Source organism: Hemibagrus wyckioides, linkage group LG22 (assembly GCF_019097595.1).
Source record: "Hemibagrus wyckioides isolate EC202008001 linkage group LG22, SWU_Hwy_1.0, whole genome shotgun sequence".
NCBI classification, from domain to species: Eukaryota; Metazoa; Chordata; class Actinopteri; order Siluriformes; family Bagridae; genus Hemibagrus; species Hemibagrus wyckioides.
This window is the reverse complement of record NC_080731.1, coordinates 2,059,478-2,075,740: the sequence shown is the minus strand read 5'-3', so window position 1 is coordinate 2,075,740 and position 16,263 is coordinate 2,059,478. Positions and strand designations below refer to the sequence as shown.

The 16,263-nt window shown below is 44.0% G+C and overlaps 1 protein-coding gene across 3 annotated transcripts in view; it reads left to right on the top strand.

The window, feature by feature from the left end:
- The window catches only part of add2 (adducin 2 (beta)), a 29,647-nt gene that overhangs the window by 12,209 nt on the left and 1,175 nt on the right, over nt 1-16,263 (top strand). For 2 of the 3 annotated variants that reach the window (XM_058375303.1, XM_058375305.1), the window contains 11 exons: nt 3,569-3,720; nt 7,897-7,977; nt 8,480-8,629; nt 8,749-8,892; nt 8,972-9,070; nt 9,176-9,352; nt 11,923-12,165; nt 13,629-13,745; nt 14,104-14,190; nt 14,668-14,794; nt 15,402-15,491. In XM_058375303.1, the coding sequence (XP_058231286.1) occupies nt 3,569-3,720; nt 7,897-7,977; nt 8,480-8,629; nt 8,749-8,892; nt 8,972-9,070; nt 9,176-9,352; nt 11,923-12,165; nt 13,629-13,745; nt 14,104-14,190; nt 14,668-14,794; nt 15,402-15,491 (1,467 nt within the window). The remainder of the gene's footprint in view (nt 1-3,568; nt 3,721-7,896; nt 7,978-8,479; nt 8,630-8,748; nt 8,893-8,971; nt 9,071-9,175; nt 9,353-11,922; nt 12,166-13,628; nt 13,746-14,103; nt 14,191-14,667; nt 14,795-15,401; nt 15,492-16,263) is intronic. The other variant, XM_058375304.1, reaches the window with a different exon arrangement.

Sequence of the window (16,263 nt, the reverse complement as noted above, 5' to 3'; positions counted from 1 at the left end):
ACACTGAGAGAACACTGAGAGAACACTGAGTAAACACTGAGAGAACACTGAGTGAACACTGAGAGAACACTGAGAGAACACTGAGTAAACACTGAGAGAACACTGAGTGAACACTGAGAGAACACTGAGTAAACACTGAGTAAACACTGAGAGAACACTGAGTGAACACTGAGAGAACACTGAAAGAACACTGAGTGAACACTGAGTGAACACTGAGAGAACACTGAGTGAACACTGAGAGAACACTGAGTGAACACTGAGTGAACACTGAGTGAACACTGAGAGAACACTGAGTGAACACTGAGAGAACACTGAGTAAACACTGAGTGAACACTGAGTGAACACTGAGAGAACACAGAGAACACTGAGTAAACACTGAGAGAACACTGAGTAAACACTGAGTAAACACAGAGAACACTGAGTGAACACTGAGTGAACACTGAGTGAACACTGAGTAAACACTGAGAGAACACTGAGTAAACACAGAGAACACTGAGTAAACACTGAGAGAACACTGAGTGAACACTGAGAGAACACTGAGAGAACACTGAGTAAACACAGAGAACACTGAGAGAACACTGAGTAAACACTGAGAGAACACTGAGTAAACACTGAGAGAACACTGAGAGAACACTGAGTGAACACTGAGAGAACACTGAGAGAACACTGAGTAAACACTGAGAGAACACTGAGTAAACACAGAGAACACTGAGTAAACACTGAGAGAACACTGAGAGAACACTGAATAAACACTGAGAGAACACTGAGAGAACACTGAGTAAACACTGAGTGAACACTGAGAGAACACTGAGAGAACACTGAGTGAACACTGAGAGAACACTGAGAGAACACTGAGAGAACACTGAGTAAACACTGAGTAAACACTGAGTGAACACTGAGTGAACACTGAGAGAACACTGAGTAAACACTGAGAGAACACTGAGTAAACACAGAGAACACTGAGAGAGCACTGAGTAAACACTGAGAGAACACTGAGAGAACACTGAGAGAACACTGAGTAAACACTGAGTGAACACTGAGTAAACACAGAGAACACTGAGAGAGCACTGAGTAAACACTGAGAGAACACTGAGTGAACACTGAGAGAACACTGAGTAAACACTGAGTGAACACTGAGTGAACACTGAGAGAACACTGAGTAAACACTGAGAGAACACTGAGTAAACACAGAGAACACTGAGAGAGCACTGAGTAAACACTGAGAGAACACTGAGAGAACACTGAGAGAACACTGAGTAAACACTGAGTGAACACTGAGTAAACACAGAGAACACTGAGAGAGCACTGAGTAAACACTGAGAGAACACTGAGTGAACACTGAGAGAACACTGAGTAAACACTGAGAGAACACTGAGTAAACACTGAGAGAACACTGAGAGAACACTGAGAGAACACTGAGTAAACACTGAGAGAACACTGAGTGAACACTGAGAGAACACTGAGAGAACACTGAGAGAACACTGAGTAAACACTGAGAGAACACTGAGTGAACACTGAGAGAACACTGAGAGAACACTGAGTAAACACTGAGAGAACACTGAGTGAACACTGAGAGAACACTGAGTAAACACTGAGTAAACACTGAGAGAACACTGAGTGAACACTGAGAGAACACTGAAAGAACACTGAGTGAACACTGAGTGAACACTGAGTGAACACTGAGAGAACACTGAGAGAACACTGAGTGAACACTGAGAGAACACTGAGTGAACACTGAGTGAACACTGAGAGAACACGGAGTGAACACTGAGAGAACACTGAGTAAACACTGAGTGAACACTGAGTGAACACTGAGAGAACACTGAGAGAACACTGAGAGAACACAGAGAACACTGAGAGAACACTGAGTAAACACTGAGTAAACACAGAGAACACTGAGTGAACACTGAGTGAACACTGAGTGAACACTGAGTAAACACTGAGAGAACACTGAGTAAACACAGAGAACACTGAGTAAACACTGAGAGAACACTGAGTGAACACTGAGAGAACACTGAGAGAACACTGAGTAAACACAGAGAACACTGAGAGAACACTGAGTAAACACTGAGAGAACACTGAGTAAACACTGAGAGAACACTGAGTAAACACTGAGAGAACACTGAGAGAACACTGAGTAAACACTGAGAGAACACTGAGTAAACACAGAGAACACTGAGTAAACACTGAGAGAACACTGAGTAAACACTGAGAGAACACTGAGTAAACACTGAGAGAACACTGAGTAAACACTGAGAGAACACTGAGTAAACACTGAGAGAACACTGAGAGAACACTGAGTAAACACTGAGAGAACACTGAGAGAACACTGAGTAAACACTGAGTAAACACTGAGAGAACACTGAGAGAACACTGAAAGAACACTGAGTGAACACTGAGTGAACACTGAGAGAACACTGAGTGAACACTGAGAGAACACTGAGTAAACACTGAAAGAACACTGAGAGAACACTGAGTAAACACTGAGTGAACACTGAGTGAACACTGAGAGAACACTGAAAGAACACTGAGTAAACACTGAGAGAACACTGAGTGAACACTGAGAGAACACTGAGTAAACACTGAGTGAACACTGAGTAAACACTGAGAGAACACTGAGTGAACACTGAGTAAACACTGAGAGAACACTGAGTAAACACTGAGAGAACACTGAGTAAACACTGAGAGAACACTGAGTGAACACTGAGTAAACACTGAGAGAACACTAAGAGAACACTGAGTAAACACTGAGAGAACACTGAGTAAACACTGAGAGAACACTGAGTGAACACTGAGAGAACACTGAGTGAACACTGAGTAAACACTGAGAGAACACTAAGAGAACACTGAGTAAACACTGAGAGAACACTGAGTAAACACTGAGAGAACACTGAGTGAACACTGAGAGAACACTGAGAGAACACTGAGTAAACACTGAGAGAACACTGAGAGAACACTGAGTAAACACTGAGAGAACACTGAGTGAACACTGAGTAAACACTGAGTAAACACTGAGAGAACACTGAGAGAACACTGAGAGAACACTGAGTAAACACTGAGAGAACACTGAGAGAACACTGAGTAAACACTGAGAGAACACTGAGTAAACACTGAGAGAACACTGAGTGAACACTGAGAGAACACTGAGAGAACACTGAGTAAACACTGAGAGAACACTGAGAGAACACTGAGTAAACACTGAGAGAACACTGAGTAAACACTGAGAGAACACTGAGTGAACACTGAGAGAACACTGAGTAAACACTGAGTAAACACTGAGAGAACACTGAGAGAACACTGAGAGAACACTGAGTGAACACTGAGAGAACACTGAGTAAACACTGAGAGAACACTGAGTGAACACTGAGAGAACACTGAGTGAACACTGAGAGAACACTGAGTAAACACTGAGAGAACACTGAGTAAACACTGAGAGAACACTGAGTAAACACTGAGAGAACACTGAGTGAACACTGAGAGAACACTGAGTGAATCTTTCTCTCTCTCTCTCTCTCTCTCTCTCTCTCTCTCTCTCTCTCTCTCTCTCTCTCTCTCTCTCTCTCTCCAGCTATGACCATGGTAACCCCCATTAATGACCTGCATGGATGGGATGGCGTTGCCATGGTGAAGGGGGAACGGCTGATGCGCTGTAAGCTAGCGAGTGTTCACCGTCTGTTCGATCTGTACGGCTGGACTCAGCTCACTACCACCCGGCTCACGGTGCGCCCTACACACTACACCCTACACCCTACACCCTACACACTACACCCTACACACTACACCCTACACACTACACATTACACACAATACTCTACACCCTACACACTACACCCTACACACTACACACTACACATTACACACAATACTCTACACACTACACATTACACACTACACCCTACACACTACACCCTACACATTACACATTACACACAATACTCTACACCCTACACACTACACCCTACACACTACACCCTACACACTACACACTACACATTACACACAATACTCTACACACTACACATTACACACTACACCCTACACATTACACACAATACTCTACACCCTACACACTACACCCTACACACTACACATTACACACAATACTCTACACCCTACACACTACACCCTACACCCTACACACTACACATTACACACAATACTCTACACCCTACACACTACACCCTACACACTACACCCTACACACTACACACTACACATTACACACAATACTCTACACACTACACATTACACACTACACCCTACACATTACACACAATACTCTACACCCTACACACTACACCCTACACACTACACCCTACACACTACACACTACACCCTACACACTACACCCTACACACTACACACTACACATTACACACAATACTCTACACCCTACACACTACACATTACACACAATACTCTACACCCTACACACTACACACTACACATTACACCCTACACACTACACACTACACATTACACACAATACTCTACACCCTACACACTACACACTACACATTACACCCTACACACTACACACTACACATTACACACAATACTCTACACCCTACACACTACACATTACACACAATACTCTACACCCTACACACTACACCCTACACACTACACACTACACCCTACACACTACACACTACACATTACACACAATACTCTACACACTACACACTACACATTACACACAATACTCTACACCCTACACACTACACCCTACACACTACACACTACTCCCTACACCCTGCACACTACACCCTACACATTACACACAATACTCTACACCCTACACACTACACCCTACACACTACACACTACTCCCTACACCCTACACACTACACACTACACATTACACACAATACTCTACACACTACACCCTACACCCTACACACTACACACTACTCCCTACACCCTACACACTACACATTACACACAATACTCTACACACTACACCCTACACACTACTCCCTACACCCTACACACTACACATTACACACAATACTCTACACACTACACCCTACACACTACACCCTACACACTACACACTACACACTACTCCCTACACCCTACACACTACACACTACACATTACACACAATACCCTACACACTACACCCTACACACTACACCCTACACACTACACCCTACACCCTACACACTACACCCTACACCCTACACACTACACATTACACACAATACTCTACACACTACACCCTACACACTACACACTACACATTACACACAATACTCTACACCCTACACACTACACATTACACATTACACACAATACTCTACACCCTACACATTACACACAATACTCTACACCCTACACACTACACATTACACACAATACTCTACACCCTACACATTACACACAATACTCTACACCCTACACATTACACACAATACTCTACACCCTACACACTACACCCTACACATTACACACAATACTCTACACCCTACACACTACACACTACACATTACACACAATACTCTACACCCTACACATTACACACAATACTCTACACCCTACACACTACACCCTACACATTACACACAATACTCTACACCCTACACACTACACATTACACACAATACTCTACACACTACACATTACACACAATACTCTACACACTACACCCTACACATTACACACAATACTCTACACACTACACACTACACCCTACACACTACACCCTACACATTACACATAATACTCTACACACTACACCCTACACACTACACCCTACACACTACACCCTACACCCTACACACTACACATTACACACAATACTCTACACACTACACCCTACACCCTACACACTACACATTACACACAATACTCTACACCCTACACACTACACATTACACACAATACTCTACACCCTACACACTACACATTACACACCATACTTTACACATTACACCCTTCACACTATACTCTACACACTACACACTACACCCTACACACTACACACATTACACACAATACTCTACACACTATACTCTACACACTACACACTACACACATTACACACAATACTCTACACACTATACTCTACACTCTACACACTACACACTACACCATACACACTACACCCTACACACTCCACACTACACACAATACTCTACACACTATACTCTACACTCTACACACTACACACTACACCCTACACACTACACACAATACTCTACACACTATACTCTACACTCTACACACTACACCCTACACACTACACACATTACACACAATACTCTACACACTACACTCTACACACTACACACTACACCATACACACTACACACATTACACACAATACTCTACACACTACACCCTACACACTCCACACTACACACAATACTCTATACACTACACACTACACCCTACACCCTACACACATTACACACAATACTCTACACACTACACCATACACACTACACCCTACACACTCCACACTACACACAATACTCTATACACTACACTCTACACACTACACACTACACCCTACACACTACACACATTACACACAATACTCTACACACTATACTCTACACACTACACACTACACACATTACACACAATACTCTACACACTATACTCTACACACTACACCCTACACACTACACACATTACACACAATACTCTACACACTATACTCTACACACTACACACTACACACATTACACACAATACTCTACACACTACACACTACACCCTACACACTCCACACTACACACAATACTCTATACACTACACACTACACACTACACCCTACACCCTACACACTACACACATTACACACAATACTCTACACACTACACACATTACACACAATACTCTACACACTACACCCTACACACTCCACACTACACACAATACTCTATACACTACACACTACACACTACACCCTACACCCTACACCCTACACACTACACACATTACACACAATACTCTACACACTACACACTACACCCTACACACTACACACATTACACACAATACTCTACACACTACACACTACACACTACACACTACACCATACACACTACACCCTACACACTCCACACTACACACAATACTCTATACACTACACCCTACACACTACACACATTACACACAATACTCTACACACTACACACTACACCCTACACACTCCACACTACACACAATACTCTATACACTACACCCTACACACTCCACACTACACACAATACTCTATACACTACACACTACACCCTACACCCTACACACTACACACATTACACACAATACTCTACACACTACACACCACACACTACACCCTACACACATTACACACAATACTCTACACACTATACTCTACACACTACACCATACACACTACACACTACACCCTACACACTCCACACTACACACAATACTCTATACACTACACACTACACACTACACCCTACACACAATACTCTACACCCTGCACACTATACACACTTCACCGTTCATCATACATTCTACACACTAGACCCTGTACACTACACACAACACACTACACCCCACCACCTACACCCTGTACACTATACTCTACACACTACACCCTATACGATACACCCTACATGCTAGACAGTACACACTACACCCTACACCTTTCTCATTAAATCCTTCACCCTACACACTGTACTCTGCACATTATACCTTTCACCCTTCACCATACACCCCACACACTACACCCCACACACTACACACTACACAATCCACCCTATACTCTACATCCATGTACTACAGCTTAACTCATATGAAAGTATATTCGGAAATTTTCCTTCTTCTAGTAAAAGAATTGACATGTAAACAGCTATAATAAGCACTTGATTATGACATGGTGTGTATTAAAATGTCTCTCTCTGTCTGTAGATGCGTATCAGTAAAGAGCATGAGCACTTCCTGGTTCTACCTGACGGTCTGATCTACGGCGAGGTCACCGCCTCTAACCTGGTGAGTCTCACCCTCTTTGTTGTGGGAGGTCATGGAGGTCACTGAGCAGAGTGAGAGAGAGAGAGAGAGAGAGAGAGAGAGAGTTGTTGACTTGTTGTGTCTCTCAGTCTGCTCAGCTGTTGCATAAAGAGTATTTTGTTCTGTCTGTTTAATCACAGAGATTAATGTGAAGTGTATTTTTAATATGAGACCAGGAACGGAGGATGAAATATTCATGAGATCATTTATAAGACATATCGAATGTACTGTTTAACTGTCCTGATGTATCAGCTTCTAAAATGGAACTGCAGCTTCATTTGGATCGCTGGTTGGTGTGTGTGTGTGTGTGTGTTACACATAACAGTACACATACTCTATGAATTATATTCACACACTAATTTAACTGATTACGAAGATGTGGACAGTGTTGGGGGCGTGGTCAAGGTGGACGTAACAGGAAGCAAAACAGGAAGTGTTGAGTTGTGGACATGAGTCTCTGATTGCTCTGTGTGTGTGTGTGTAGGTGAAGGTGAATATCCTGGGCGATGTGATCGAGCAGGGCAGCACTACATTAGGAGTGGACGTCTCCGCCTTCAGCCTCCACTCGGCCATTTACTCCGCCCGACCCGACGTCCGCTGCCTGCTACACCTCCACACCCCCGCTACAGCTGCTGTATGACATCTACACACACATACACACCCACACACACGCTCATGTAAACATCTGACACTAAAATAACCAAATAAAACCTTTCAACTCTTTTCCCTTCACCTTTAAACTGTTGGATCCAGGTGTCAGCCATGAAGTGCGGCCTCCTGCCGCTGTCCCATGAGGCTTTGCTGGTGGGCGAGGTGGCTTATTACGACTACAATGGCGTGATGGAGGAGGAGGAGGACAGAGTGGACCTGCAGAAGAGTCTCGGGCCGACGTGCAAGGTGATAGAAACAACACAATGGTGGTCACGTGTACACTCACTGACACGTAGAATAATACGGTGTATTATCTCAACGCAAGGTTCTGGTCCTGAGGAACCACGGCTTCGTGGCTCTGGGAGAATCAGTGGAGGAGGCCTTCTACACCATCTACCACATCCAGACCGCCTGTCAGATACAGGTAGGAGCTGAGAGCATGAATCCTTTGTGAAGCGACATTTGTGAATCGGATCCTGCACAGATGTAGAGTGGTGTATGAGCAGAACAGAAATATGTGATGTTTCAGGTTTCGGCTCTGTGCTGCGCTGGAGGAGAGGAGAACCTCATCATGCTGGACCGGAACGTGCACAGACCCAACCCTGCCGGCACCGTTGGCTGGGCCGGATCCACCTTCGGACCCATGCACAAGACCCGACTCGGAGAGCACGAGTTCGAGGCACTCATGAGGACACTCGATAACCTGGTCAGAAATTATTATTATTATTATTATTATTATTATTATTATTAAACTAATGACAATAACACAACAGAGTGTAAGAATTTTATTAAAAATATAAAATAAACTTATTTGAAATAATAAATATTATTTCACACTACACACTATACCCTTCATCATACACCCTTTATCATACACCCTACACACTACACCTCACACACTTCACCCTTCATCATACACCCTACACATTACACCTCACACACTTCACCCTTCATCATACACCCTACACACTACACCTCACACACTTCACCCTTCATCATACACCCTACACACTACACCTCACACACTTCACCCTTCATCATACACCCTACACATTACACCTCACACACTTCACCCTTCATCATACACCCTACACACTACACCTCACACACTTCACCCTTCATCATACACCCTACACACTTCACCCTTTATCATACACCCTACACACTACACCTCACACACTTCACCCTTCATCATACACCCTACACACTACACCTCACACACTTCACCCTTCATCATACACCCTACACACTACACCTCACACACTTCACCCTTCATCATACACCCTACACACTACACCTCACACACTTCACCCTTCATCATACACCCTACACACTACACCTCACACACTTCACCCTTCATCATACACCCTACACACTACACCTCACACACTTCACCCTTCATCATACACCCTACACACTTCACCCTTCATCATACACCCTACACATTACACCTCACACACTTCACCCTTCATCATACACCCTACACACTACACCTCACACACTTCACCCTTCATCATACACCCTACACATTACACCTCACACACTTCACCCTTCATCATACACCCTACACACTTCACCCTTCATCATACACCCTACACACTTCACCCTTCATCATACACCCTACACATTACACCTCACACACTTCACCCTTCATCATCACCCTACACACTACACCCTACACACTACACCTCACACACTTCACCCTTCATCATACACCCTACACACTACACCTCACACACTTCACCCTTCATCATACACCCTACACACTTCACCCTTCATCATACACCCTACACACTACACCTCACACACTTCACCCTTCATCATACACCCTACACACTTCACCCTTCATCATACACCCTACACATTACACCTCACACACTTCACCCTTCATCATACACCCTACACACTTCACCCTTCATCATACACCCTACACACTTCACCCTACATCATCACCCTACACACTACACCTCACACACTTCACCCTTCATCATACACCCTACACACTACACCCTACACACTACACCTCACACACTTCACCCTTCATCATACACCCTACACACTACACCTCACACACTTCACCCTTCATCATACACCCTACACACTACACCTCACACACTTCACCCTTCATCATACACCCTACACACTACACCCCTCATCATACACCCTACACACTACACCTCACACACTTCACCCTTCATCATACACCCTACACACTACACCTCACACACTTCACCCTTCATCATACACCCTACACACTACACCCCTCATCATACACCCTACACACTACACCTCACACACTTCACCCTTCATCATACACCCTACACACTACACCTCACACACTTCACCCTTCATCATACACCCTACACACTACACCCTTCATCATACACCCTACACACTACACCCTTCATCATACACCCTACACACTACACCTCACACACTTCACCCTTCATCGTACACACTACACCATACACACTACACCTTACACACTTCACCCTTCATCATACACCCTACACATTACACCTCACACACTTCACCCTTCATCATACACCCTACACACTACACCCTTCATCATACACCCTACACACTTCACCCTTCATCATACACCCTACACATTACACCTCACACACTTCACCCTTCATCATACACCCTACACACTTCACCCTTCATCATACACCCTACACATTACACCTCACACACTTCACCCTTCATCATACACCCTACACACTTCACCCTTCATCATACACCCTACACATTACACCTCACACACTTCACCCTTCATCATACACCCTACACACTTCACCCTTCATCATACACCCTACACACTACACCTCACACACTTCACCCTTCATCATACACCCTACACACTACACCCTTCATCATACACCCTACACACTACACCTCACACACTTCACCCTTCATCGTACACACTACACCATACACACTACACCTTACACACTTCACCCTTCATCATACACCCTACACACTACACCTCACACACTACACGCTAGGTTTTGGCTCTGCTGCAGTGGAGGAAAAGAGAACCCCATTATGCTGGACCGGAACATAGAATATTATTGTAAAAACTAATATAAGAACATTATTATTTAGACAAAAAAAATCAGTGGCTTCTAGTGGCCCAGGAGGAGCTAAATTCCTAACAGAAGCTTTAATACCAGAAACAGTTATAATAGAAGTGTTGGATATGTAAAAAAAAATTAATAATAATAATATAAACAGTCATGAAATGAGCTCTGTGTTCTCTCTCTGCATGTTCAGGGATACCGTACCGGATACGCCTACCGCTTCCCCGTCCTCCTGGAGCGCTCCAGGACACGCAGAGAGGTGGAGGTTCCCGCCACCGTCACCTCCTTCAGCTTCGACGACGAGGGCAAACGGGTGCAAGTGCGGCTTCAACCTCACGCCCACAAACAGCAGCTGGAGAAAACAAGATGGCTGAACACACCTAACACTTACCAGAAGGTCAACCAGGACCAGGCGAGCCCCGGACACCGCACCACGGTCAGAACCGCACCAGCTTTCACCACCTCAAACCGAATTACTTTATTTTTATTTTTACAAACTGAAATTATTATTATTAACACTGGGAAGAGGAAGTAAAATCTTCAGTGCACAAGATGAGCAGCAAAAAGCCCAGAGTTCACTTCCTGAGAGTTAAATGTTTACTGCTATCAGTGCATCATTGATTAATTTCCTATAAACATCAAGTCCTGAAGTGTTTTCCTCTTTTACCACAGCAGTTTATCCGTTATGGTTTTGTTAAAGTTTAATATTTATTTACTAAAAACTACAATTTTCAGTGTGGGATTTTCCTCATGCTCCACAGAATATGACGAGTTCAGTTTGTGTGTTAGAGTAAATATGATAAGCTCCGCCCACTGCACATTGTCCCTCAAGTGTGGAAACAATATCAGTCTCTCACAATATCTCTCTCTCTCTCTCTCTCTCTCTCTCTCTCCATTCCATTCATTTTCAATAAACCAGTAAAACAACAGCATCATAGTGCACATCGGTTTTGAGAATTAAACTACACTGGGGTGAACAGAAAGCTCAACATCATTCGACCAATCAGGATCCAGTATTCAGCAGCATCATGGTGTCTGTTCTCTTCATATACAGGGATTTCTCTCTGAAAGTCAAAATAGTTTTTCTCTCAGTCAAAATAGTTTTGCTAACATTTACATGCTTCTGAAGGTGCAGATATTTGAGCAGGACTCGACTCGATGCTCTCACGACTCTACTATTAATGAGATATTATTATAATATGTGAAATTTATACCAGTGAGAATGCTGAGAACTCTCCTCTCTCTCTCTCTCTCTCTCTCTCTCTGTCCCTCTGCAATGCAGAGGAGATATTTCAGGATCATGAGACAGATTACTGCAGTGTCTCTGCTGCCCTCTGGCTGCTCCACTCTCTACCTGTTCTGCCGTTATGATTCCTCTAGCTCCAATATACACCGATCAGCCATAACATTATGACCACTTGCCAAATATTGTGTTGGTCCCCCTTTTGCTGCCAAAACAGCCCTGACCCATCCAGGCATGGACTCCACTATGTCCCTGAAGGTGTGCTGTGGTATCTGGCACCAAGATGTTAAGATGCAAGTTGCTTTTCTTTAAGAACTCACAGGACTTAAAGGATACGTTTGATAGATACTGACCACTGCAGACCGGGAACACCCCACAAGAGCTGCAGTTTTGGAGATGCTCTGATCCAGTGGTCTAGCCATCACAATTTGGCCCTTTTGGTCAAACTCACTCAAATCCTTACACTTGTCCATTTTTCCTGCTTCTAACATCAACTTTGAGGACAAAATGTTGACTTACTGCCTAATATATCCCACCCACTAACAGGTGCCATGATGAGGAGATGTTCAGTGTTATTCACGTGTCACTGCTCACAGTGTTATGGCTGATGGGTGTGTATAAACTCACACTCACACTCAGTTTCCTCTCGTCCTCAGTGGCTGCGGACGGACGAAGTGATCCAAAGCGGTGGCACGGCCATCAAGATCGAAAACCCCAACCAGTTTGTTCCTCTCTTCACCAACCCACAGGAGGTTCTGGAGACCAGAAACAAGGTACAGTGATGTGAAGCGACAGACAAAAAAGAATCTTTTATTTTTAAAACACTTTTATTAACACCATGTAGTTTTTATCTGTTTATAATAATTTTTCACGATGAGGAAGTTTCCTGTCCCTCAACAGACTCTCTCTCATTTCTTTTCTGTCTTAAAGTCTATATGATTATTTTAAAAAAACAGCTTTACCTCTGACACCGGAAACTCCTTACAGACACGTTACTATAGAAACGTCACTACGGAAACACCATCTGACCAATCAGACTGGAGAATTCGAGCTGCACTGTGCTGTATATCATTTTAGCTCCTCGTGGAATCAGATATAATTCCTGTTTTTTTGTTCTTTTCGTGGTTTCAGATCCGAGAGCAGAACCGTCAGGACATGAAGACAGCAGGACCGCAGTCTCAGTTATTAGCCGGTGTGATCACAGAGAACAGCCCACCGGTACGGACACAACAAACACTCCCATCCCAACAGGAGCCTGGGGGTGACTTTAGAGGCACTAGAGTCTACCTGGAGGCAGAGAGAACACATACATCCCACACACACACACACATTAGCATCACTGCGCACACACACACACACACACATATTAGCATCACTGCACACACACACATTAGCATCACTGCGCGCACACACACACACATTAGCATTACTGCACACACACACACACACACCCCACACACACCACCATCATCATCAGTGCAAAGTGGAAGAATCTGGAAAAAAATATTGACATCTGACATTTAAAGCACTTGATGACACTGTGTGCGTGTGTGTGCGTGTGTGTGTGTGTGTGTGCGTGTGTGTGTGTGTGTGCGTGCATGTGTGTGTGTGTGTGTGTGCGTGTGTGTGTGTGTGTGCGTGCATGTGTGTGTGTGTGTGTGTGTGTGGGATGTATATGCTCTCCCCTCAACACAGTCTCCAGAAATACTGGAGCCCCCTTCCACCCCCGAGCCGGAACCACCGAACCCGTTCAACGAGCTGACGGATCAGGCGCTGGAGGAATACCGCAAAGAAGTCCAGCGCAAGCAGGAGGCAGTGGACGGTACGACCCCCTACACCACTAACGGTCACTCAGCTCCTCCTCCTCCTCCTTCTTCTTCTTCTACAGAACACTGCATCTCACATGTCTGAAAGCCAGATCTGTCACAGGATCTTATGTTCACACTTGGTCATCTTAGTCACACTTTTCAGTCCCTTCGTCCAGACACTCTGTCGCCTCATCCCCGGAGTTTTAAAGCAGACTCAGAAAAGTGGGCGTGGCCTAAAGTCTGAATCAGGATAGTGATGATGACATGGTTTCTGTTTGATTTCTATCTGTACTGTAATACACACAGTGCTGTTAAAAAGTATTTGCCCCCTTCCCTTATTTCTTTTATTTCTGTTTACAATTAATTGTTTCAGTAATTGTTTTGTTACGCAGTTGTTCCCGTTAACGATGTTTAATTGATAATTGATCACTGTTACTACACTTTCTTGACGATTTCCTTTTTTAAGAGGATCTGAAAGCTGACGTTCATATACACAGGTATCAAGGAAATTAGGAGGGGGCAAATATTTTTCACAGTACTTTATCTAACACTCTCTCTGTGTCTGACTAATCCCTCGTCTCCTTCCTGCCCCCGTGTTCACTCCCGTCTCCTGCGTGTCAGATGGGGAGGAGGTGATGAACGATACAGGGACTCCTCCCCCTGCTTCCTCTCCCACAAAAGTCCCCTCCCCCATCAAACCACCTGCCTCAGGTGAGCCCTCACACCTCACATGTCTTTAACTCTTTAACACACTCACACAATCTGCTCGCTAATAACACTGAGGGCTTTCTGATCAGACAAGTGGGCGGAGCTAGAATCCCTCTATCTGTCCTTACTGAAGGAATCAAAGTGAAGTTGGTTCTTTTGGGTTGTTTTCGCTTTGGTTTGATTTCACGCTGAACAGAGTTACATGAAATGGAAGAAAATCCTTGTCTGGGTGTGAGTAGAGCTGAAAATGTCCTGGTAAAAATTAAAATTAATTAAATGTAAACAAATTGTTAACATGTGCAGAAATCAGAAAAATGACCAGGAGTACAGCCAGGGCTAAATAAATGATTCGAAAATTATACAGATATGATGTTTAAGTGTCCGCATCAAACACACAGCATTTCTGTAGAGCTACGGCTCAGTCCTCCGGGTCAGTCTAGTAGCTTTAGCTAAGGAAAAAAAACAACACAAAACACTGAGACTGATAAACACACAGCATGTTTGATTCATTTCATTTGATTCTGAAGTGAGTCGATTCAGTGAGTCAAATCACTTTTGTTCACTGGAGTTCTCTCAGAAGCAGACAGAGACCCCCCCTCTCTTTTTTCCTCTCTCTTTCTCTCTCTCTTTTTTCTCTCTCTTTCTTTCTCGCTCCCCCCCTTGCTCACCCTCTTTCTTACCCTCTCTCTCCCGCTTTATTGCTCTCTCACCCTCTTTATTCCTCCCTCTCTCTCTCTCTTTCTCTTTTTGCTCTCTCTTTCTCTCTCTTGCCCCC